Raw genomic sequence first — 27,375 nt, forward strand, 5'->3', positions numbered from 1 at the left:
CTTTATTAACATTAACAAAATAATACAAGACAATTTATCGAATATAAACATATTATGTCCTACTTAAATACTTTTTTTTTTGTAAATACATACATAGGTAGATAGTAACACCCAGCCCCATAACAGAAATTAAAATTCATCTTTTAAATTTTTGCCCGTCCGGGAATCGAACCCGGGACCTCTCGGCACACCAAATGGCCTACTAGGTATGTAATGTTATGTCTCTCCTCAGTTCTTTGAATAAGTATGTGCATCTCCTATACAAAAAGTACCAACAATATAACTCTTTATCCTACCCAAACATCTCTATTCCAAGTAACTCTGTCAAATAATTGTAAGAGGCTTGTAAACAAATCAACAGATGCATCCCGAGGAGATGTCATGTCAAGATCGTTTCTGATAGCTATAATCTGCGAGGCGGGAGGCGTCAGTCACTCGGCGCATGACCGGCGGGCCCGGCCGCAGTGCCTCCGACGCCGAGCGCCGCGGCACACGCGCGCCCGATAATGACCGACAACACCCCCCGCTAAGCGCCCCACACAACCCGTCTGGGGCTCGGACCCTCTGCTTAACAGAATGGCAGCTGCCACAACGTGCTAACAGTGATAAATCAGTGAATTTGACTAAAGTGAAACAGAACTCACAATCCAAAATGAGACAAGACAGCGATGCCTCAGCCCTGGCTGAGAGAGTAGCCGCTTTCAAAAGCGACCCCGAAAAGCTCCGGCAGGCCACAGAATTTGTTGACCAACTCATAGAGCAAGCTAAGAAAGAGGCTGAACTAAAACAAAAAGAGAAAGACAGAAGTAAATTCGTAAGTATCAATGTATATTTAACAACGTAAGGAAAACGGAATTGATAGGGCGGTAAGTGTTAACGGAGGCGTAGTGCTGCTGTAGATTGCAACTCGGCTTCTTCGATAGCAACGCTGAAACAAATATTCACCTTAAAAAGTTTCCATAGAAACAACAGTTTTAATGCTAAACAATTTGCATGCTCATCTTTTACACAAAATAGATAAATCGACTTCATTCATCCACATATTTCATTAACACCGTAATCAATATTATTGCAAGACGCGTTTTTCATATTTCAGAGGTAAAAAAAAAAATGTATCCAAAGCCTCGAACGCAATAAATCCAAACCAGCACACGCTTTATCAAAGATTTTTGTTAATTGGCTAATTAATCTCTCCATGAGAACACTTCTGCGTTTACGGTGAAATTTTTTCGTCGAGAGTGGAATGTTAATCTCTAACGCCTTTATCTGTTTGATTTATAAGCCGATAATGTTTTGGTGAAACTATATTGATGTCCGAGAGATTACCCTCGACCGTCAGTTAACTTCACCTGTATCTGATAAGCATGAAAATGTGTATGATCGATTGTCACATGGGTCAATAGACGGACTGCAATTTGCGATGCAATGTTTTGGCTATGCACCAAGCGATTGAACTGCGAATAGCATTAGCAGCAGTACTCGGATACAATAAACAGTTTAAATTGGTTTGAACTTTGCAACATGCATGTGACATTTCAGATTTGCATGTTAACCTTCTGAAGTAACCAACTGCACACAACTCAACTTAGAAAAGCGGGGCATATGATAGCATTTCACTTTTTCCCTGAAAAATCAATTGCCTTGCTACAGGGGTTATACTAGGGCTTATAATTAACACTAGGACATCTAAAAGCAACACGATTTTATCTTCAATAAAAATTATTTCCCCTTAAAAAAGTAGGTCTAACTAACTCGATACCAATGTGGAGTAGGATATCCTGATTTCTAACTGAATTACTTACAATAATAGCTTAGTATGTAATTAAAAGTGTAATGCGTGCGCCTTAACCCTTTCACGCATATGGGACACATTTGTCCCCGCATAGTTTTTACGATTTACAGTAATACTAGTTAAGTTAAGCCCTTTGTAGTTTAATATTCTTAAATTTTATTATTATCTTTTATGATTATGCGCTATAAATAATAAAAAACGCGATTCCTTGTGTAAAAAAAACTGGCACAAATTGTGAAAAAAAAAAACGTTAGACGTCAAAATTAAAAAATATTTTAATATTACTTAGCGGCTGTTCGGCCATTATTTTTCTTCTGATTTACATTCACTAAAAAGTATAATTATCGTTTTATTACATATTTTCGATTTTCTTCGTATGCATAATGAATATTATGTAAAAATCTGTATTGGGACACGGGTGTCCCTATGTGCGTCAAAGGTGACTTGATTCTTACTAAGGATATTATTTGCCTTGTTATAATTTGTATGTTTATATTGATGTTTTATTTATAATTCATACATTTTTTTGTAAATCATTTGTCTTCAAATCGACTTGAAGAAATTTCGTTCAGGAAATACGAAATTTAGAAGTCATGATGACTGAAAATGGTCACAATGTGGATGGTTGCCTTCCTGATGAAAGTGTGTCTACTGCTGGACAGAGGCTTCCCTGAGGATTTCCACAACAATCGTTCCTGTGCTGCTCGTATACATGAATGTACATGAGCAGCACAGGAACATGAGGCCTGCCACACTGCGTCTTCCTATCCGTGGGCGCCACTCGAGAAATTTTCTGCCCAAACGGCCATCACTTCTGCGAGCTATGTGCCCTGCCCATTGCCGCGAAAGTTTGGTAATTATGCGGGCTATGTCTGTTACTTTGAGTCTCCTGCGGACTTCCTCATCACCCTTTGGGTGACTTTGAGCCTTCTCATAAGGCCCATAGTAAAGGAACACGTCTCCGTTCCGTGCGTCATCGCCGCCAAGCCAACACACATTGGTCAAAGACTTTCAGTCAAAGGTCTTGAGACACTGCGGTATTTTGGATAAGAAGATGTCGCGAAGCCTCTCGGATGTTGTCCCCCCAAGTAAGATTTACGATTGTAGTAACGGCACGGCTAAGACCTTGGAAGACCTAGAATCAATGCTCATGGCCTCAGTAGAGGCTCTCAATAAATGGGATTCAAAATAAACATGGACAAGACGAAAAAAATATGTCAAATATCCGTGTTACACGCACTCCTCTGACCGCTGGAGACTACACTCAAAGTTGTTCTTGAAACAAACAGTCTAGTTAGGTAGGTCTAACTTCAAGAAAAAGGTCTATGATGAGATGAGGATCAAATATAAAAATACGTAAGATATGATGCTATCTATTTTAAATTTCTTATTCTAAATATAAAAATAAGCTTATTGATTAAATTTAATGTGTATTTTTAGTGTGATTTGTATTTATTTTGCAATAAAAGCGTCGAAGTATTTTATTTTCAATATATGAGGCAATGTATACCTTAACGCATATAGGGACATATGTGTCCCCGACTGAAAAACACTGAAATACATAGCACTTATATTTTCTGTACTACTTTTATGTTAAATTAGACTAAAATAAATAGATATAACTAAAGAAAAAATAATTTTATGGTTTGGAATAGTTATAAGCGTGTAAGGGTTAAATAAATTGTCAAAATCGTATGTCATAGTCATAGTCATAGTCATAGTCATTTATTCCATAAACAACCCTATTAACCTACATTTTGTACAACTATTTCTTTCATACGTAGGTTTTCTTAGATTTTCACGTTTCCCTCTATTTTCCTGCGCGGTAGCGTGACTGAAAGTCATTATTTGCTAATAACCTGTGTTGTTATTACTCTTTTCGCAAACTATCATTAACAGGCATTGGTATTCTTTGAAACCAGATCTATCGTGTAAAGCAGTTCGTATTGATAAAAGGAAAATGGCATTTAATTTAAAACTTCCTTTTAATTTGCATTCCTATTTCAGTCACAAGTATTTTCTGTGGCGATTAAAATGTAACTTGCTAATCTTTTAACTAAAATAAGAATATTTACGGAAATAATATAGTAAGTGACGTAAGGGTAGACGCAAAGTCATAAATGAACATAGCAAACCATTTTTTGCGATTATTATCAATTGCTAGCTTCTGCAACTTACTAATTACGATAACTTAAAATATTTCCATGACAATATTAATTAAGAAATGTTTTCTTTCCTTTTCAGGAACCACAAGACCCAGCTGCGGGTAAGTTTATCTCTGTCACTTCGAATCTACTTATATAATTTCCATATCAATAAGACTGAACTGAAAATAGCTCAAAGTAAGTCTTATCAACATGGTTACGTTATCTGACGCTGCTCTGTCACACAAAAGACTCAAAAGCCTTTATCAAAGAACCGAGGATTATAGCCGTAAGATCTCCGGGTTAAAATATCATTTGTGTCTCTTTCAACTTCAAACAAGCTGGAAAATTTTGATCGATGGATTACCTAATCCAACGTTGGTACGAGTAGGTATTTTCCTATAGGGACATTCCTAGGCTCTATGTAAGTTTAGTTGCATCTTATCATAATTATTATCGTACAAGAGAATGCAGATCAAAAATAAGCTACTAAGTACATATTATAATACTTAGCCACCCACCTACGTTGTGTTGTGCCACATACATGCAGGGTTGCCAGATATCAGCTAACTCAATTCGCCTAATTTTTCCTACCGAGTAGCCTAAATCGCCTAATATTTTTTTTTCCTGAAGTAGCCTAATTCGCCTAACATTTTGAGGTAAGTATACAAAAATACATGTCAAATCGACACATTAATGACAAACAGCTGTTTATCTCTTTCTAACTTACCCATGGTGATGTATGAAAAAAGAGATAGATAATGTTTGGTCAGCCTACTCATTCTGGCAACATTTTTATGTGACGTCACTAACTACCTGACTCGTGCCGAGTACATACAAGATTTAAGAAATCAACATGGCTGCAATATAGGCAATCAGCTGACAACTACACATACACACACACACACACACGCGCGCACACACACACACACACTAACAAACACACACACGCACGCACGCACAAAACCTGTCATTTCCTATATTGCGGCCATGTTGTTTTCTTAAATCGTGTATTTATATTGCGTGTAAGTGTGTGCGTAATGTATGTGTTAGCGGCAATTTGTATAATTTAGGAATTCTATACAATCCCTAGTCAATGTGTAAAATCAATGCCTGGGGCGCGTAATCAATGTATAAAATATTATTGTTCAATAAATATTTTACCTAGGCAGTAGGCCTAAGATGCGCGCCGCGATAAGCGGTTATCACGCCATTTTATCGATTTTGCCCATACATTTTGACGTCGATAAAAGTTATCACGGCGCGCATCTTAGGCCTACAGGTGTATGTACTTCCTAGGCATTGTATAGAATACCAGCTGGCCCACCGGTAATGTGTAAAGTAAACAGATTTTGATCATTATTTATTTATGTACGGTTAGGGTGTAGCAAAGGGGGTGCAGGACTTAGCCGAATAACCGAATTTTCAAACGTAATTTGTATGGAGCTGATACTTAGAAAAAAATTGACGGATTTAGTATGGAGTTTGGACTTTTTAGAGTAGTAAAGGAGGTAGGGGTCATTTTAAAAAACTAACTGAATTACAGAATACTAGGTTAGGGTTTATTTTTCCAAGGTAATCCTGAAGTAGCCTAAATAGCCCGATCTTATTTTCTAGGTAGCCTAAATGGCTACCGGTAGCCATTTGCATTTTTTGGTCGCCATTTGACCCCCAGAGGTAGCCTAAATGGCGATAATTCGCCTAATCTGGCACCACTGCATACATGGCATACTGACTCGTATTACTCAGACGTACGCCAACTCATTGCTGGTAGATTTGATGGAGCCACATTTCTTACATAACTCATTTTAGTATACGTACTTATCCTTAATCACAAATCAAGCAGTAAGGTCGTATTAGAAAAATTGGTTATTCGCAAAAGAAGAATCAATGCGCACACAAATGTAGTCAATATTAAGATTCCGAATACATCTTTCAGTCTATTATTATTCATCATAGAGCGCTAAGACTCGGAAAAGAAAGTGATTCGAAAGTCATTTGATATTCTGTGTGCCTACTTAGTGAATGATTTTTGTTTTGTAACTTAATTCTCTCAGATCAGGTTTGATCGTGAAAATTGTCGTGAAATTCTCATTCTTCAAAAGCCAAAATTGCATAACTAACTAAATATAGGGTGTAATCCTTACAACTGAAGCGCATTGTGAGTATTCAGGAACTGAAAGTCTGAAAGTGCGAAAAAATCCTGACAAATCTTTGATCTTTCCAATCCGATTGCAGCTGCAGCGCTTTTCTATAAAAATCGTGCTAAAACACGCTGCACAAAGCCGTTGTTAATCAAGCCCGCATAACGAGCGCACGTCTGGCGGCGGAAATGCTTCATCTCCGAGCGGCGATTGTTTCCCCCGAGTCTACTAATAACTACAACTAGGTACAGCAGGGCAAGTACGTGGAAAAATCACGTTCTGAATTAACGACTCTATGTCCTATGTAAACATTTAGTACCTACGCACAAAACTCGTAGAGATCTTTTTTTGGGTCAGTAACAAACTTTTTGCGGCTGTTTACTCGTATTTACTACTATACACAAACGCGCACGTTTTGTTTGCAAAAGCAACGATTCTTTGAATTGTCGGTCTTTCTTTCCCATTATGATACATCCTATTTAGTTCGTGTCCCACTTGTTTAATAAATTAGGACGTAGACATTATACTAATTTGGCCCACCCACGGTTTTTGGCAATGTGGAAACATTTGACCGCAAACGTAGGTAGATAGTAATGTAACTGAAACGTAGTGCCACTGAAAATTTAAATTTTACATAATATTTTGGACTTGGAATTGGAATTGTATCTCTATGATTAGCCGTCGACAAATTTTCCACCCTATGCGAACTTATTTACGTGGTGTTTTTTGTTTGTCCTGTGTTCTGTAATAATTTTCAGTCCCATGCCCGAAATGTGTCTTCAACATGGACATCATATTTTATGTATTAGATATCCAAAATAAAAGATCGATGCAACCATCTCAAGTTCTCAACACAGTCGAAGAATTTTTATGAGCTCTTTAAAATACTTGGCACCTTAGATTAATAAAACCTACATACAAACGCTTCGTCAAGAGTGAGGCAAAAATCTTATGTCATTAGTGTCAATTTTGTTGGGGAGTGTAGACAGTGAAGGCGATTTTCCCGAAAGTAGGGAAATTTTTAATACGTTTTTAATTATTTTAAAGTCTCGATTTCATAAAAAAGGAAGTGTACTTGTACGGCGAACAATTGGGAAATACATTTTCTTGTTACTGGTATCATTCCCGTATTTAATTTTTGAAAGCCAAATTCAAGCAAAATACGCGTCGAATCGTAGTACTTACTTATGAAATATAACACTGGTCAGTTTCTTTCGTTTTTCTGATGTATTTAGACACCCTTTCACAGCACAAACCGTCTTAATTAATTAAAAGTCGTCGGACGTTTACCAATTTTTCACTTTGACAGTTCATGTGACGTTTACGGGTGAGCCATTCTGGCTTACTAAAATCTGCCTCACTTTTCGTGCACTGACTATCTATCTAGGTTTTATTAATCTAAGCTTGGCACATAAAAGGCTTCATCACTCAATCTTTATTATCACCGCTGTATGTGTATTATTATTTACTACTCAGAACAATTGCAAATAATCATGGATGGTCATAGCAATACATTTTTTCCTACCCTACAAGACGAGTATTCTGATCATAATCCCGAATTTAAATATCGTTTACTATGTTTTTGTGGTTTTACACATAGGCCACTTACAGATTAAATGAACTTAGCAATAGCAAATGTATTTTATCGCGAATTTATACTTGCATTACTTAAGTAGCAAAGGCTAATTAATTACGTGGTGAAAATGGAGAGATCGTAAACCGGTAAGAAATGCTCGGTCTTTATTAGGACCTAAGGTCTGTTTTTCTCATTACTTACTGGTTTTATTAAGAATCTTTTTACATACCCTGTATTTTTCCGTCATTCTTATTTATCTTAGAGACAATGATTTGTAATACTTACTTTGCGATTTGCGATCTTATGGCGGACATTACGTAGAATAGCAGCTCTACATTTTATTGGGTTCGAACTAGCGTGCCGTGTCGCTATCGCTATTGGAATTTTCAAGGCTCACCGATTCACCGAATAACTATTGCTAAACTCAGGGATGCACTATTGCACATGTATTGTGAATTTTGTTAGTTTAGCGCATTGATTCATCCACGTCTGCAATACAGAACAGAATTTAAACATCATACCTGTGATGTCTCCGCCTTGGAGACGTAAATAAAAGTTGTTTCTATTTGAAGATACTGTCTTTTATTTTCGATTAAACACAGAGCTTACAAGATTGCCTATCGCCATTTTGTCTGGCGTATCAAGAACAGGGTTGCCAGATATCAGCTAACTCAATTCGCCTAATTTTTCCTACCGAGTAGCCTAAATCGCCTAATATTTTTTTTTCCTGAAGTAGCCTAATTCGCCTAACATTTTGAGGTAAGTATACAAAAATACATGTCAAATCGACACATTAATGACAAACAGCTGTTTATCTCTTTCTAACTTACCCATGGTGATGTATGAAAAAAGAGATTGATAATGTTTGGTCAGCCTACTCATTCTGGCAACATTTTTATGTGACGTCACTAACTACCTGACTCGTGCCGAGTACATACAAGATTTAAGAAATCAACATGGCTGCAATATAGGCAATCAGCTGACAACTACACATACACACACACACACACACGCGCGCACACACACACACACACTAACAAACACACACACGCACGCACGCACAAAACCTGTCATTTCCTATATTGCGGCCATGTTGTTTTCTTAAATCGTGTATTTATATTGCGTGTAAGTGTGTGCGTAATGTATGTGTTAGCGGCAATTTGTATAATTTAGGAATTCTATACAATCCCTAGTCAATGTGTAAAATCAATGCCTGGGGCGCGTAATCAATGTATAAAATATTATTGTTCAATAAATATTTTACCTAGGCAGTAGGCCTAAGATGCGCGCCGCGATAAGCGGTTATCACGCCATTTTATCGATTTTGCCCATACATTTTGACGTCGATAAAAGTTATCACGGCGCGCATCTTAGGCCTACAGGTGTATGTACTTCCTAGGCATTGTATAGAATACCAGCTGGCCCACCGGTAATGTGTAAAGTAAACAGATTTTGATCATTATTTATTTATGTACGGTTAGGGTGTAGCAAAGGGGGTGCAGGACTTAGCCGAATAACCGAATTTTCAAACGTAATTTGTATGGAGCTGATACTTAGAAAAAAATTGACGGATTTAGTATGGAGTTTGGACTTTTTAGAGTAGTAAAGGGGGTAGGGGTCATTTTAAAAAACTAACTGAATTACAGAATACTAGGTTAGGGTTTATTTTTCCAAGGTAATCCTGAAGTAGCCTAAATAGCCCGATCTTATTTTCTAGGTAGCCTAAATGGCTACCGGTAGCCATTTGCATTTTTTGGTCGCCATTTGACCCCCAGAGGTAGCCTAAATGGCGATAATTCGCCTAATCTGGCACCACTGATCAAGAAGAAGGAATCTCCGATACACATCCTGAATAATGCTTTTAAACTAGCTACGTTTGGATACGCGCTTATAATAACAAATTAAATACCGATATAAAATAACGATACATAACATATACTCCCCTCTTACAATTCCAATCAGTACTTATAAATCTAACTTAACAGGAGGTCTCCGGACTCTCTGTGAACGGACTACAGGAACTGGAGAATTGCCTGATACATTTTTATCCTTAGTTACATTTATTGGGGAATGAATATTATCACTATTTAACTTTAAATCTTCTACAGTTCTACCCGAGGAAACAATTGGAGATGCCTGAATTGTTTTCTCGTTTACAGGAATTGAAACATTTTCTGAAATAATACTAGACTCTTTTTCACTATTAAAGTTATCATTACATTTAATTAAAGGTAAAGTTTGAGAATCTATGGAATCATTAATATCTTTACTTTCTGAAGGTACAGAACGAATAATCTGATTTAAGTGTCTTTTCCAAATTAAACCTTCATTTAAAACTTTACACAAGTATGTTCTCTTTCCTAATACCTCATCAATAACACATTTAGTAAAAACTTTCTTAATAGGGTTTCTGTAATCTCTACAATAAACATATTCCCCTTCCTCAAACGATTCCTCTCTTCTACTTAAGTTCCCTTCCTTGTACATACAATTACTTTCCTTGTTCAATAATAAATCAAAACGAGTTCTTAATTTCCTTTGAAACATTAACTGAGATGGAGTCTCATTCGTGGCAACATGTATTGAGTTTCTGTAATGAAATAAGTAACGATTCATTAATGTTTCAAATGATACATTACAATTTGCTTTATCTTTAAGTGCCTTACTTAAACTGAACTTAAAATTTCTTACAGCATTTTCAGCTAGCCCGTTAGTTGCAGGATGAAAAGGTGGAGATGTTTCATGCTTGATACCATTTTTGAAAAGAAATTCAGAAAAATCTTTACTAATAAATGTAGCTGCATTGTCTGTGACAACAACTTTAGGTAAACCAAATCTACTGAAACACTCCCTGAACTTTTCTACTGTACTTTTTGAATCTAAACTTTTCATGACAAAAGTTTCTGGCCATTTTGAATAAGCATCAATAATAATTAATACAGTTTTGCCATTGATAGGTCCTACAAAATCTGCATGCACACGCTCATATGGTGCACTACACTTTGACCATGGAATTACATTACATTTTTCAGGTTCTGGTCTGGCCGACATACACAGATTACAATTTCTAATATAATTTTCAATAGATTTATCTAAACCAGGCCACCAAAAGTATGAACGAGCATTGCTCTTCATTTTGACAATTCCTTCATGAGTACTATGCAATTCCTTCAAAAAATGCTGTTGTAATTTATGTGGAATAACAACACGATACCCCCACATAATTACACCTTTGTCAATGTACAATTCACTTTTTCTTTGTAAAAATGGTTTTAAAGATTCATTTTTCACTGCCATAGGAAAACCATATCGAATCATATTGTAAACTGTACTCAAAATTGAATCTTTCCTAGTCTCAGATCTAATGACATTTAAATCAATTGCACTTTGCTCTTCAACAAAATTAATATAGTCACATTCCTTTTTACAATTAATATTAAAACTTTCTTTACATTTTAATGGCATTCTTGACATACAATCTGCTTTTACATTATCACAACCTTTTACATGTTTAAATGTATAATCAAATGAAGCTAAATACAAAGACCATCTTTGCAAGCGCCCTGCTGCCATCTGTGGTAAGCTTTTATTCTCACCAAATAATGCCTGTAAAGGTTTATGATCTGATAATAATTCAAACTTGGTACCTACTAGATACTGATAAAACTTTTGTACTGACCAATAAATAGCTAAAGCTTCTTTGTGAATCATTGAATAATTTTTCTCTGCCTTAGTGAAAACTCTAGAAATAAAACTTATAGGTCTGTCTGTCCCATCTGGCATGACATGACTCAAGACTGCCCCTATTCCATTTTGAGCTGCATCACAAGCTAGTCTCAATGGCAGGTTCCTATTAAAATGAACTAGTACATTGTCAGATACAATATCCTTTTTTATAGTTGAAAAACTCTCTTGACATTCCTTTGTCCAATTAAATTTACAATTCTTTTGTAATAAATCATACATGGGCTTTAATTTTATAGAAACATTTGAAATAAACTTGGAATAGTAGTTTACCATACCTATCCATGATCTAACTTCAGTTGTGTTTGTAGGAGCTGGAGCATTAATAATAGCCTCTAACTTTGATGGATCTTTCTTTAACCCTTGCTTTGAAATGATGTGGCCTAAATATTTGACTTCCTCTTGAAAGAACAAACACTTTTCCTTGTTCAGTCTAATGCCTACATCTTTGAATCTTCTTAGGACCTCCCTAAGGTTCTGCAAATGAGAAATGTCATCATGACCAGTGATTATGACATCGTCAATAAAATTGACTACTCCCTGAGCGCCTAACAACACTTTTTCTAACTTAGCCTGAAAAATAGCTGAAGCAGGCTTAGTACCATAAGGTAACCTTGTTAATTTGAAAATACCCTGCGGTGTTGACCATGCTAATAGCTCACTTGTCTCATCATCCAAGATTAAATGATTAAATGCATTGCGCAAATCTAGCTTTGTGAACTTTTGTCCCCCTTGCAAAGCTGTAAAAATATCCTCAATTCTAGGCAATGGATGGTTGACCTCTTTCAAATATTTATTCACTGAAATTTTATAATTAGCACACAATCTAATGTTCCCATTCTCCTTGACAACTGGGACTAAAGGTGTACCCCACTTTGAATTTTCAGTTTTTACAATAACACCTTCTTTTTCTAATTTACTTAACTCTGCATCAACTTTGTCTTTAAATGAGTATGGAATGGAACGGGGTTTGTGAAAAATGGGCCTAACATTTTCATCTATTAATTCCAACTTAATCTTTTCCCCTCTAATAACACCTAGACCTGGTTTGAAAACTTCAGCATACTCATGTAAAACTTGTTCTAATGTGTAATCTTTCACAGAGTTAATAGGTACTGATTTTTGCAAATTAATCTGAAATTTCTCAATTAAGTCTCGCCCAAATAAACATTTTTGACCATTATTTACGACAAATAATCCACAGTTTAACTCTTTATTGCCTATTTTCAATAATACATTAACCTTGCCAGTAGGCTTGAAAATTTCACCATTATAAGTTTTTAATTCAATTTCAGTTGGTTCTAAAATAGTATTATGTGCGAATACTTTCTTAAAAATTGACTCGGGAATACATGACACTGCTGCCCCTGTATCCAATTCCATTTGCAACGACTTACCGTTTGCTTGTGAATTTATCACAAATGGATTTACATAGTTAACATTTTGAACATTTGTTGTAAACATTTGCACAGGTTCTACTGTTTCCTCAATAACATTTACTAATTTGGCATTTTTATTCTTACAAACAGCCGCTAAATGACCAATCTTTTTGCAAATTTTGCATTTGTAACTTTTAAATTTACACTTAGAAAAATTGTGATTACTTTTACCGCAATGAACGCATTGTAATACGCTTCCTTGTCCTTTGCCCTGGTGGTGCTCCTTGCCCTGATGGTGCTCCTTGCCCTGATGGTGCTCCTTGCCCTGATGGTGCTCCTTGCCCTGGTTGTGCTCCTTGCCGCTTGTGTTCTTGTATACCTTGTTGACTGCTCTGTGGTTGCTCGCGATTGCTGACTCCTTGTTTAGCGCCACTTCGAGTAACTCCTTCAGGGACTTTTGTGAATCCTCCTCACAAAGTCTATTCTGCACAGGCCCTGGCCTCAGACCTGTCACCAGTTTATATTTGACAATGGCTTCCATGCTGCTGGCTGGAAAATTGCAATCTGTCGATGCCTCACGAATTCGAGAATAGAATTTCGCCACACTCTCGCCGTCATCTTGTCGAAGCCTATCGAACTCAATCACCTTTCTGTAGTGAGAGATGCGAGGTTTAAAGCGAAGTTTGAGTGAATCTTCGATTTGCTTGTAGGTTTTGGTAGATGGTAAATCTGGGTGCAGAACGTTCTTCAATGTTTTGTAGACTTCTTCATGCAAACTTACAAGTAAAGATGCCACTTTTCTTTCTTCAGGGATAGCATTTGCTTCGAAATATTGCTCCATGCGTTCCAAGAAACATGCTATGTCCTCACCCTCCTCGTAGGGTTTCAAGTTGTGGCCTATGCCGCCTTGGCCGCCGATAAATGTTTTGCTCGTCGCCATATTTGTGATGTCTCCGCCTTGGAGACGTAAATAAAAGTTGTTTCTATTTGAAGATACTGTCTTTTATTTTCGATTAAACACAGAGCTTACAAGAATACCTACTCTACTTCTTATGGACACAAGTAAGTAATCAGATAGTTCCTTTCTTTTATGGGTTATCAAACCATACGCAAGGTGTAGACGTTGACCATACTAGAAATGAAATTTCCACCACCACCACAATCACATGGAACCTACTGGACTGGATCTCCGAGCTCCCAGATAGAATTTCACCACGTCTTCTACTACGAGTATGACATCGTTTGTTCGATGAATCGCATCATTTCTTTGAACCATGATTTTGGTGTACAGTAAAATACCGGTAACAATAAAAAATATGGTAACTACCTAAGTATTGAATTAACAATGAGGCACAAAGCGGGGACGGCCGTCACGTCGTAATGCCCTGCCGTTAGCAATAATGGAGTCTGTTATTTTTAACCTGCTATTACCGAACCACATATGAGGCAAGGAGATAATGCAATGGCCACGGCTAGTAGATATGCCTCTGATATACACAGTAACAATATTACTACCATGGAGACTGGATACTGATTAGGTAATGCGGAACTATTAATCAGTATTCTGTGATCTTAGCTGTAATTTTAGTTTAAGCTTAGTTTCCGAATTTAACGTTCAAAATTAATATTTCGCATTTTTTACTCAAGCTAGCCAAATTCTTGTAACGTTTTTTAACTCGCCAGCTTTGAAACGTTTTATAACTTCTGAAAACATTTGGAGATGAAAATACAAATTTTGAAAAGACAGATGATGTAAATTGTTAATCCTTTTAATCCTAACCACGTAAATACGTGTAGGTAGAGCCTATATTATCACTTCCCTTGTGTCTCATCAAGCTCATTAGGTACGAGACCGTCGGATCAGATTATGGAACAAACCGCGCCGATTTGTTTGATTGCGAGCAATTGGCACTTTGACAGGGTTTAGCTTAATTAAAGAAAAGGATGGAGGTATTGTAGTATTCATTTACTTGATGCCTACTTAACTACTAGAACATTTGTACTTTAATTGCATTTAGATTATCTAAGTTTAATTGAAAGACACTTCAGTCGCTATGAACTTAGATAGGATCGTTCTAAGAATAATGTCAACGAGAGTTCTGCTCCAAGGTTTCTGCTTTCAATGAATAATAAGCGATACTGTGATGAAAATATGTCAAGAATATTCTCCGATGACGCTTTCTGTAGCTGTTTATCATAAGCCCATTAGCATTTCGCTCAGTCGCGCGAGATAACGATCTGTTTACTGACTTCAGGGCAAAAGTGCTGACCTTCAGCACAAAGTAACTACTACCGCTGCAAAAACAATTTACTACGTTGCATCCTAATATGTATGTAGGTACTTCTGGTACAATACAGTTGTGGTGTCTATAGGTGTCTTGTGGAAAATGTTTTCCCGAATCTACTTTGTATGTACATGTAGGTAATGTTAAGTAACTAAGACAATGACGTATTTGAATTGAATATTTTTACTTTTAGTGAGACTAACAGATAGGTACGTATTCAGTAACTATTTTACAATCATTCACAAAGATTTACGTAAGTAGATAGTTACTTTCATGGACAAAATAAACTAGGTCTTCTTCACCAATACTTATTTTCAATCACCCTGTATTAAAAGCACCCTATTCCTATAGCCGTTAATGAAATAAAACAATTACCTACTTATGTAGTCTAACCAATTTTTTGCTGTTTTCTAAGCATTGAGAAATTAAACAACGAATGGCTGTGAATATTTAGGGGTGAAATGAGACATTGAATAGTCTGGGTGTGATAGCCAAAATCGATACGCACCCTTTCATCGTTCGGCCCAGCGTGGAGCACTAACAAAGCAACGCAACGTGCACCCCGGTCGCGACCTCCGAACTTTCCTTGTCAACGTGACCTTTTCGCGAACAACTGAAATTGCTAACTACTAAAATTGGTAGTTGAAACGTTGCGAAATTTTATTTCTGCACGCTTACCTTCTCAGAGATCAGTTGATGTCTGAATCTAAGTACCTGCCTACCTACCTATTCCTTCTTATAATTATAACATTGTATTGTTAACGGAGACTTCACAATCCAAATCGGTCTTCACATAGATAGCGCTATTAACTTACCTACATAAATAAAGTTTTTATCTCAAGTCAAATATTATGTCCGTACTAAATCATTGAAAGAGGCAAAACAAGACAGACGCGAGAGAGGCCCAACCCAAAGGCGACAAACATTTTATTTGACTTGCAAAGAGAGAGTTTCTAAAAAGCGAACATTGAATAAATTAATTAAGTTGCCGTTCGCTGCATGCATTTAGCTGTTCAAAAGACAAACTGAGACGAAAAACATTTACCGGACAAATACAGGGTGGCCCAGAAGAAAGTTCACTTTTGAAAATTCAAGGAAACGAAAACTGTAAATTTTTATAGAACTTTAACTATTGCAATTTAAAGGAAATTTAGTGCAAGTTATTTTAAAATTTACTTTCTTTTATCAATTTTATCGTACATGTGATTCCATTGACGTTTACAACATTCGGTCAACATACATAAAAATTTTGGAAAACTTTCGTTAGAGTTAAGCTCGAAATGGATTCAGGATGAATGAATAAAAAAAAAAAAAAAAGTAAAAAAAAAAAAAATACTTTTTGGATTATGAGAGTATACTCTGCTCATAAGGTAACCCCACAAAAAGAAGTATGCTGGAATGAGATTAGCGCTTCTTAGAGGCAGTGAGATTTCACCCCTGCTTAATTGGTTTGTTGCATTGAAAGGATGATAAATTTTTGAGAGCGCTATACTGGTAGGCTGAAAAGCTTTTTGATTTCAAAGCTGCAAGATTCGCAAGGCTATGACCGGAGCACTTGGTTTCATCAAGATGGGGCTACGTGTCACACTTCAAATGAGAGCATTTAGATGGTAAGAGACATGTTCCCACAAAAAAATATTTTCAGGTAGGGGTGATATCTCCTGACCACCAGGAAGCCCTGATCTCACTCCAGAAAATTCTTTTTTGTGGTGTTACATTAAGAATAGAGTATACTTTTATAATCCAACAACCATGCAGCAACTAAAGCTGAGCATTCGGCAAAAAATTGAAAATAGGTTTCGAGGTAATTCTAACGAACGCATTTCAAGATTTTAATGTATGTTGATGGAATGTTGTAAGCGTCAAGGAAATCTCCTGGGCGATGTAATTTAATAAAGGTAAATTTAAAAATAAATTGCATTAAATTTCCTTTGAATTGCAATAGTTAAAGTTCTATAAAAATTTACAGTTTTCGTTTCCTTGAATTTTCAAAAGTGAACTTTCTTCTGGGCCATCCTGTAGAATATGATTAATATAGACCATTGTTAGAATAGGTACTGAAATAAAGAAGTTTTGGAATAAGTAAGTAGTTCATTCTGCTATATTTGTTGTCTAATACTAATACTTAGTAGCTATTTATTTGTGTATGATGTTGATGATAAATAGTTACATTCCCGATGTAGAGAAAGATAAAGATAAATGTTGGGGGAACATGCTAAGTCGAAAACTTAACTTAAGGCTTCCGCTTGTTTACTTGTTTTAAGTTCTTGTTTGCCCAATCGTAAAGCTCTATTCATGGCACTATATTCGGATGGATTAAGTGAAGTTATAGTTTATCAAGATTAAACTAATATTACCTACATTTCCTACTCAATACGTTTATTGCTTCCATAATGCATACAGGTTCTTACAATATGTTACCACCATCGTACCTACATCATATTTTGTTTTAAGAGCGTTTACGCCGTTTGGCGCAAAAACAGTACTTTTTCAACTCGTTACAATCATTAACCAGTAATATTACAAATATGTTATAGGCATAAATAGTTAGGCAATTTCGTCGTCTAAATAGTTAATTAAGAAAATATTGCGATTAGTTTAGTATTTAAGAATTCTATCATGATAAGTCCACACAGGTTTTGTAAATATAAAAATACTGTGAAAACGATTTAACAAACATTTATATCCTATAGCATAGATCCTTGGGCAAATAGTTATCTGAGAAATTTTTTAGATTTAAGCGTTTTACAATAAGAAATCACAAATTAAAAGAACGTGAAATACCCAAAAATCAAAGTGATTTTTTCACCAATATTCTTCCTTTATTCAACACAAAAATAGCTTAATATAATAGAAGAATATCTTATCTAAAATATTTACTTTGAAATTTATAATAATTCATTGTAATTTATTTTTCTATGAGTATTTGAAAAGTACTATAAAACGCCGCGCACGAATCGTTCAAATTCAGTCCGCCTCGAGGCGTTCCAGAGTGAGGTCACGTCGCTCAGTGCTCTGCTGACATGTGTCACGCGTACGTTGATCTTTGACAGGTAGCTGGACTTTTATAGTGTATCCGCAAAATCTAGGTGGTAGATTTTGCGATCATGTGGTAATTAAAATATTTGATTGTTATTTTTCATTACAGTCTATTTTTACTACAAATTCTATTTCAGACGTAATAACACAACATATTACAGTTGGAAAATCTTCGCGGTAGGTACCTCGGATTGCAGTTAGTTGGACAGTGGTCATTTGACGGCCACTTGAATCGTCTCACCCCTAAGCTTTTGGCTACCGCCGGCGCACTAAGCCGGGTGATGCCTAATCTCGGAGGCCCGGCCGCACTGAGTCGCTGACCTATATGGGGCTCGCTCGAGTATGGCACAGTGCTGTGTAGTCGTGGAGCATCCTACTGTTGAAAAAAGCGCAACGCATGATATCACTGAGACACAGGCTGAGGTAATTCGTGGATACCGCATAGTATCCGCAGTCCCTCTATTCCCGGTTGTGGACACTGACTATGTCCCTACTGAAGATAAATGGGAAAAAAATATTGTCATTAGTATAATATTAGTAAGGACCACTTTACAGGAATATTATCAGAGCTAGACCATATTAAATCCAATAAAAATCTTAAAATAGCTCTCCTGTAAAATTGCAAAAAGTGCAATTGTGCCCTTGTTCTACCGAAGGTGCGATATATTCTTATGAGACAAATAATCTTATGGTATAGTGTGCTTACTTTCTGTGAAAGTGTTCTTTCACAGAAAGAAGCAGTGGAAAGCGGGAGCGAGAGGCCTCAGCCGACACTCCGGTTATCCGCCGCCGACACCCTGGGCGCAAGAGGACAGCTTATGGTCTCCAACTGTCCCTTCCTAACAGGCCTCGGTCGCTAGACATGGAGGTGTCTGGTGGCGGCTAAGGACGAATGCTACAGGCAACAGCCAATGGCGATGTCCCGCGTTCCCTCATATCACTCATATGGATCATGGCAGAAACAGTCAGGTTTTAGTGGGTGTAGGGGCTACCCACCTTCTGGTAGGAAGAACCCCACATAACCCACTAGCTGCCCCCGCAGCTGGTGGGTATGAAATGTTATGCATCCGGATAATAAAAGAATAGTTAACAGGAAAAGTTTGTTTTGAATAGAACCGATTTGAAAAAATCTCTCACCATTAAAATTCAAATTTTTTTCTGCTGAACATAGGCTGTATAAAATATTCTCAAAATAGTAAAAAACCTTTGATAATTTACTATTTGATAAAGAATTTACGTATTTATTAGGACTAATGTATACCATGATTTATAATTATGGAGTCGGTGTTGGAAGATTTGAAGATTTTATAGTTTCCTTGAGATGTCACTTGACAGCCTGGCACACTTTAACGATGGTGGATCAAAGTATTTTGGTTTGACTATAGAGCGTGAGAACACGCACACAGTCACAATTATTTTAGTGTGAATAAAAATAGCATCGAAATTACCTAAACTTGACATGCCACGCTAGACGTAAACGCTCTTACGTGAAAAGTAAAAAAATAATATTAACAAACAAGTAATGTAACTTTATAGGTAGTTACAAAATTCCCCTAATGATACGAAAACATGACTAAGTTTTTGATTCTTTTTCTGTTAAAAACTTTCCTCCTCCATCTAAACGCGATGGGAAATTCTAAAGAAATGATAAAACTTCTCTAAGAAACAGGTAGGTATAATTTGTTTGTAAAATAATTTTGTAGGTAAAGCCTATATTTTGAACCGATCACAAGCTTGTTTAGTTTAGTCTTGAATGCAAATCCATGATGGAATCTCGTTTTTTTTATCCACAACGAGGAAGCTCTTGGCCTGTATCTGTATCTCACCTGATGGTAAGTGATGATCAGGCCGAAGGTGGAGGCGAGCTTCACCCGGAATCCTCAACCACGGAGGATTATAAATCGGACCTAAATCCGAAAATCAATTGTCATATTTGCCTCTTCCATTAACTTTATCTAAAAACCCTTCAAGCAAAAACTTATCCACTCGAGTAAATAAGCGTGTGGGAACTTGAGTTCTGAGTCGAGGCTCCTTCAGACCCTTTGAAGCGGCTCTCGTCCCACCTCACAGCTTATACTTGAATTAAGGAATGTTTAAACTTTCCTAATATAACTTGTAAACTTGGAAATCATAAAATTTCATACAGAAACTTTGTTGTTTTAGGTTGGTACGAGAGAGAAAGGAAAGCAAATATAGTTCTTATTAATTTCTTTTAAAAGAGTCTAAAAATTGCGCGGTATAAGTTCGGTTTGAAATATATAGTCAGACTAAAATGATGACAAGCCATTAACCATAAATGTCTGCAAGTGGTGTTATCGCTCTCATTCGAACTACCCAAGTAGCAACAGATTATCTTCATAAGGCATTGAAGATATCTTGAAGACTAGTAGCCTAATTCTAGCCGTTGTCTTGGCCAAGACAATAGTCGCACTCAAGAAATCTTGAAGTTATGCCCCAAGACAATGGTAAGCAAAAAAGGGCACAATCCTTTGGAAATCACTGAGACAGAGTTAAGACAACGCTTAAGGCAGACTTAAACCCTAATTAAGAGTATAGTTTTAAGAATTTCTAAACAAGTACTATAATATAACTTGTAGTATGACTGTAGACAAGGAAATAGAGTTGAAGATATCTTGAATACTTATTTAAGAGTAATAATTATTTTTACAGCTAAGGTTTATTTAACTTCATGAAGAACTATGTAAGACACTTTTTATTAAAGAGGAACTTTAATTTAGTAAACATTGTGATCTTTAACACTAAATCAACTTTAGATAAAGGTTAATGAAAATGGCGATTAAATTATTTTAATAACTAATTTATATTATGTCTAGAATAGACCGTGAATGTCATTTTGGCATAGGAAATATAAAACGCATTGTGGTTTCTCGTGTAAAATCAATGGATAATGTTATAAAACAGGAGGGCCTTGAAAAAGACCTAATAAGATAAATAAAATATTACGAAATTGTATTGTATAAAGAAAACTTTGAGGTTATAAAATAATATTTTATTTTATGCAAACGTTCTTAGACATTTATGCAACTAGAAAAAGTGTAACAAAGACGTACTTCAATTTAAATGTCCTCTTGATATAATATTATAGGTTAATTTCTGATTTATTTTTTGTTACACATAGCTCATAATGGCGGTAATTCTAATTCGTCTTAATGTAGCAAGAGTATAGAAGATTTTGAGTTTGTAAGTTTAGTTAAGAAAGAGTTAGGTCAAGTTATACTTTACATAGTATTAGTTTAGAAACGTTAGATTTAACTTACACTTAAAATTCACTTGATAAAGTATTACTTAAGTGCATATGGTATCAAGTAGATCTTTAGTTTTATTTAGTTAAAACTAGATAGTTTTCATTCTTAGTCTTGCTAAATTATTGGTGCTACTATACATTAAAGAACAATTCATTTACTAACTAATTTATGAATTACATGATTTCTCCCTCCGATTGTCCGTGTGGAAGTCGAAAATGGTTTTAATAGGATTTTAATGGTTTTTACGTTTTTAGTTTTGTTTGCACCACCCGATTATTTCGTAAAGTATTATTCGAACTCTGTAATTGCAACACTCAGCGATAAGCAATTAAATTTATTGAATATCGGAAATATGATTTTTTCCGTATTTATTGTGAAAAGTTTTTATTTAATTGTTTTTATGGAACTTTTAACAATTTGTGATTTTGTTAAATTTAATCACACAGTGTTTCTAATTTATTAAATGAGAAGATTGAGAAGCGTAAATAAGTGTGGATTACAATTATTAGAAACATTTTTCGGTAGTTCTTATGTTAAGATTTTTTAAAGGTATGCCGCCTACTGTCACCTAGTTAGTTAAATTGTACATAAGATCATGTTGTACCCAACTTTACCATACAATTTCGAAAATATTTTAGACAATACTTAATTAGTAAATCACATTTTGAGTTTACTTATAATAGCATAATTTAGTTTGCGGGCGACCGCACGCATATTGTATCAATAATTAATACGCAAGCAGGTGCTCCTGCATTACCTTGAATTAATAGGCGTGATCCTGTTTTATCGAAATCGTCCCGTTAAGTGTATTTTTCTCAAAATGTACTAATTCTAGTAAAAAAGTAACTAACTTAATCTTCAGAAAACTATTTCTAAGACAATGGTCTTTAAAAAGTCCTAAGTAAATCTACGAATACTTTATTTACTTTGCAACACTTAAATAATACTTTATCTATACTATTTAGTATTAAGTGAGCATACAAAAAAACTTAATTTAGTAAAATAAGATTTTTTTAAGTTAAGCTTAGAATAACTTAAGACCAAATTATCTAAAGAATACTTAACTTGGTTTTGGGTATTCTTAATTTGCTTAAGTAGCGCTCGATGAAGAATATAAAGTCTTAAAGAAAAAAATCTCTATTCTAAGTTAATTTGGTTTTAGCTTAAGTGTAAATTTAGATAGAGTTAAGACAAGTAAGATTTTGCCATTAATACCAATTGCTACTTGGGTACCCAGTCTTAATAAAGACTGGATAATTCCATGCTTATTTTGTGATAGAGCACTTTCAGTTATCTCTCATCCTTGACTCATATAAAGTCGAAAATTACGTCTTTAACCCAAATTATAAAAGTAGGATATTTCTTTTTGCTACAAATGCCCAAAGGTCGGCGCTACACTTTTCCTTGATTCCGTTTATCCGGATTTTTGAAGACACATTTTCGTGTCAAGAAAATGTTATTGTTTTTGTTATGTAACAACATAATTTTACCCTCGAGCTCTACTTCGATGCCAAAACATATATGTATAAACTGAAGGAATTTTGCTGGCACTGTTTTAAGCGGCACTGAATAACCAAGTTGCCCCACATGAAAATGGTTTTACAAGTTCCGCAAAACCACTTTGCATGCATAATATCTATTACAGCACGATGGAAAATGTCGTAGCACTTTATGTTTGGACCCTATTCCACCAGAATAGGGACACGTAGTTATAAATACACTCCATAGGTAGGTATACACGTACGTAGGTAGGTATACTGTACTGAGTTAGCTAGCAGGGGCCTTAATTTGCTTACAATGTGGAGGTCATAAACTCATTACTACGAACTAACATAAAGTAAAGAAGTGAAGTGCAAGTAAAAAAAAAATATGTTTCACCTAATAGTACATTTAAAAGAAAAATTAGGTACGCCTAAATAAATAAATTCGTAGAGCCCTCCCGTAGCTCGTAGACACGTAGCATTCTTATAAAGGATTTCATCCCTTCGTAGGACCCATCCGTAGTCCGTAGACAGTAGACACGTAGCATCCTGTCGTAGACGCTGAATATTATGTTGTAGCAACGCCTGTAATAAAATGGGCCCGAAAATATTTACGCGCCACGAACAGTGCTACGTGAAAACGACACTTCATTTGTAATATTTACGACGCGCAACGAACAATGCCTCGTAAATGAACGTATGAACTGTCGTAAAGGGTCTCGATATAGCCATATACAGTCTATAATTAGGCCACTCGCCACTTTTACTAGCATTTTTAAATCATATTAAGTTTGCTCGCTCCCTGAAACTGAAATACACACGTAGGCGCATAATATCCTACGAACGTAAAGGGTCTATCTATCAATAGCAGAGCATAGAAATGGGTGGGGGCGTCTGGTTTTTTGATCCGCTCACTCTCGCATCCCTCGCAGACGACTTTCTGCCGACTTTGTTGTACAAAGACCTCACTCTGATAGGCTCTTTCAGACTAAGTAGGTAGGTAAGTAAAACTGCGCTACGAGGCTCCGAAATTGCCATCCTTTTGGCGTAATTACACTAGTAGAGAGAGAGTACAACAAATTACTTACCTACTTTTAGCAGAATTCGCACGAAAGCATGCAGTAGTTAATAAGTAGATGTGGTAGAACTGAAAATAAGGACTTTCGGATATACGAGAATCACTCAGATAGATTCATAAATAATACGCATTGAAATTCGGAAATGAGCCAGCTCATTAGCTATGATGAAAGTAGGCACGTTTCAAAATTGGCCTCTAATTTTTGCGATTTGCGATCTCAAATACCACATAAACGCAAATCAATGGTATATCTTGTACCTTTAGGAACGTTGCTCAATTGTACCGCGTCTATAACTCCAATATTTTGTTGCAGGCAACCTGAAGCGGCGACTGGGACGCGCGCGCGGCTTCGTGCTGCGAATGTTCGACGCGCTGTGCAACTGCACGCAGACGGCCGCCGCCGCCGCGCGTACCACTGCACGCAACAACCCCTTCACCAAGCGTTAACGTGCTTCCGAAGTAATCCGAAGACCGCGCCTCAGCGACCCACCTGACTTGACAACCCTATGAAGAGCTTTGACTTCGCGCGTCCATAGCATCGATGACCCAACTGGCTGAAAAAAAAACAACCGAATGGAGAACCTCCTCCTTTTGTTGAAGTCGGTTAAAAATAACCGTCACGACGTGATTAGCTGCTTCGCTAGAGCGAGAATCGCGCGTCTAGACTGACTTCAAAGACACAATGAATTAAATCGTTACTTTCTCGAAACACAAACACGTTTCTCGCTCTAGACTAAGGGCCATGGACTTCTTCGGATGTCGAACTGGCTCTGTAAGAAACCATTCAAAGAGACTCAAGGAGTGGTAACTAATTTCACTAGACAAGAATCGCATATCGGCTATAGATTCGAAAACCCAACTGGCTTTAAACATTCCATTAATGGAGCGCTAATCAGCTTTCTTGACCATCCACCAGCAGAAAATCAGAATAGTCAAAGATTAAACTAAGCCACGAATCCTTGATTTTCCACCCTATCCTTAATATCGACATTCGATTCAATCGACCTAAAAAGTTTATTCATTCCCTTACCTTACTTAATGATGACTGATTTGATTCCGGATCCCTTCCGATTTACCTCAGCCACAATCACAACTACTTACGCAGCGTATTTTGTTGTAGTAATGAAAAGAAAATCCTTTTTGTGAGAAAATGAAATTTCTTGCCATATAAAAAATCCATTTTCTGGTCTAGCGGAGCGTAGTCATAATGTTCAAGCTCATGCCTACCAGAAATCTTTTTCTTTTCCGTGTTCCACGTAGAAAATATTTAAAAGAATAATGAATCTCCTTTCTAAACCACTGGGTATAACAGCGTCGAAGTTATGGAAGGTTGTACCTACAGGAAAACGCTCTAAATGAAAGTCTCAAATTACGATCCAAAGGTAGAAGTAGATACACTCAAGAATATTATAATATGATTGTAATCAGTTTTAATGTAATATCAACAGCAGTCCCACATAGTAATCTGTCTACACCTTTCCCCGATTAGTGTCTTCCCTGAACTATAGTAACTTACCCCTTTAACATGGTGTTATGTGATCGGTGTGACGACGCTTATAGTGTAAGATAATGTATTTAGCAATATTTAGTAGATATCTGGCATACCTACACCATGTACGACTGTCCTATACTGTGTATTTTCGAATGTTTTATCTGTTTGGAATATTGTATACAGTGACGAAGCTTACACTTTATTTTCTTTCTGTCTTATATTTAACAGTGATATTCAACGAGGGCGACCAGGGTGGCGAAGACATGTAAAGGAAATCTCATAACTTAAAATTGTTACTAAGAGAATTGTAACCTAAAAGATCATAGCTGCGTAAGACGTTACAAACAGCAAAGAGGTCGTGAAATATTTTTCCAAAGACGGTCGCGCTCATGAAAAGTTGGAAAATCACTGTTTAGAAGCATCGACTCTACGAGTGCGCAACCTTTACTAACACTTTTCTAACTTTTACAATGTATGTATGTTCGTATTTATTGCGAAATTAAATATGTACTTTAACACATAAGTTTATTTAAGGCTATCTATTAAGTCGAATTTATAATTTGTTTACAATGGCTTAGCACAAAACATCACATGCTCAAACTCTCACGTTTCTTTGTGTTTATCAGTATTACGTGAAATTTCCTTTAGGTGCCGATTATAAATAAAACGTATCTGTATTATGTAGTACATGTTTTCTAATAAAACCTAAATGTAAGCATATATCTACTTATAATATATTTATGGATGGGATCTAGAGATAGTCTTTGTTCTCTGAAAGAAAACAATTACGTTAAAGCTAGGATTCTAGGATGAAATTGAGCTTGGAATCAGACATTAAAATTGTATGGATGTATTAAATGGATGTTTAAAATTATGCGATTAACAACTATAATTGAGAAAATATATTATTATATTTTTCAGGTTCATAAGTAGATACCTACGTAATAAGTAAGATGAATCTATGTTTGAAATAAATGTTCAATGTGATATCCTGCCTATAACCTTTACTTCCGGTGTGTTTTCTCTTAAATAAAGTGGTTTTGTAAATATTATTTAGTTTAATTAGATAGGTACCAATTGAGTTTTGTTTTTAGCCTGCTTAAAGTCATAGGGCTACATTAGTGGCAAAGATACCATTTTGTATGATTTCTTTCGTAGCACTGTTACTAAAATAGGCACATAGATGATTTATTAACCTTAAGTAAGAGTTATACGTCCTTCAGTCTGCTTGACAGTTACTTTACTCCAGGGGTGGCCAACCGGTCGATCGCGACTATTAGTCCAGACTCCAGTCGATCGTGGCAAGGCAAAAAATACCTACTACATGATTGTGTACTAAACTATGCTGTTTCATTTAAGATTTCAAGAAGTAGTTATGTAAGTGGTAGATCGCCCTGGGTTTCGTTAGTAAACAGTAGATCTTATGTCTAATCAAGTTGGCCACAGGAGCGGATCCAGCCCTCAAAAAAGGTTGTGGGCACAGCCACCAAAAATTAGCAAAGTGAGAGCCAAGTGGTCGGTGGCGGCGGCGTTTTAGTGGAACGGCTGTGTTCCAAATCACGCGCGATTTTTTAAAGGCTCATCAGTCAGTCGTTTTTATCATCAGCCTATGGATCTTATCAATACACCATAATTAAAACAAGCAAATTAGGGTTGTGGGCATGCCCACAGTGCCCACAACGGTGGATCCGCGCCTGGTTGGCCACCCCTGCTCTACTCCGTAAATAAAAATTAAAGGATATAAAGATCAAACCGGGACCATTATATCAGAAGGACTCAGTTTGGTTGAGTGAGATACCAGTAAATTAGGTTTATTAGGGTTGGCTTGGCCACCCACTGATCATCGCCTCCCCTAACAGTTAGTCAAACTCGCCTCCCTCCCTCCCAACTCCCAACCCTGCCTATCCCAGCTCTTGAGCCTTTTTTATTACGCACAACCTGTTTAATAAATTAGA

General features: G+C 36.3%; 1 protein-coding gene across 1 annotated transcript; it reads left to right on the forward strand.

Annotated features, from left to right (window-relative positions):
- Positions 1–442: 442 nt before the first annotated feature.
- LOC135079480 (uncharacterized) lies at positions 443–26,469 on the forward strand. Its single transcript, XM_063974138.1, has 3 exons — positions 443–814; positions 4,037–4,058; positions 24,242–26,469. The coding sequence occupies exons 1-3, from the start codon at positions 443–445 to the stop codon at positions 24,373–24,375; spliced, it is 528 nt and encodes a 175-aa protein (XP_063830208.1). The 3' UTR covers positions 24,376–26,469.
- The last annotated feature ends 906 nt before the right edge of the window (positions 26,470–27,375 follow it).

Source organism: Ostrinia nubilalis, chromosome 16 (assembly GCF_963855985.1).
Source record: "Ostrinia nubilalis chromosome 16, ilOstNubi1.1, whole genome shotgun sequence".
NCBI classification, from domain to species: Eukaryota; Metazoa; Arthropoda; class Insecta; order Lepidoptera; family Crambidae; genus Ostrinia; species Ostrinia nubilalis.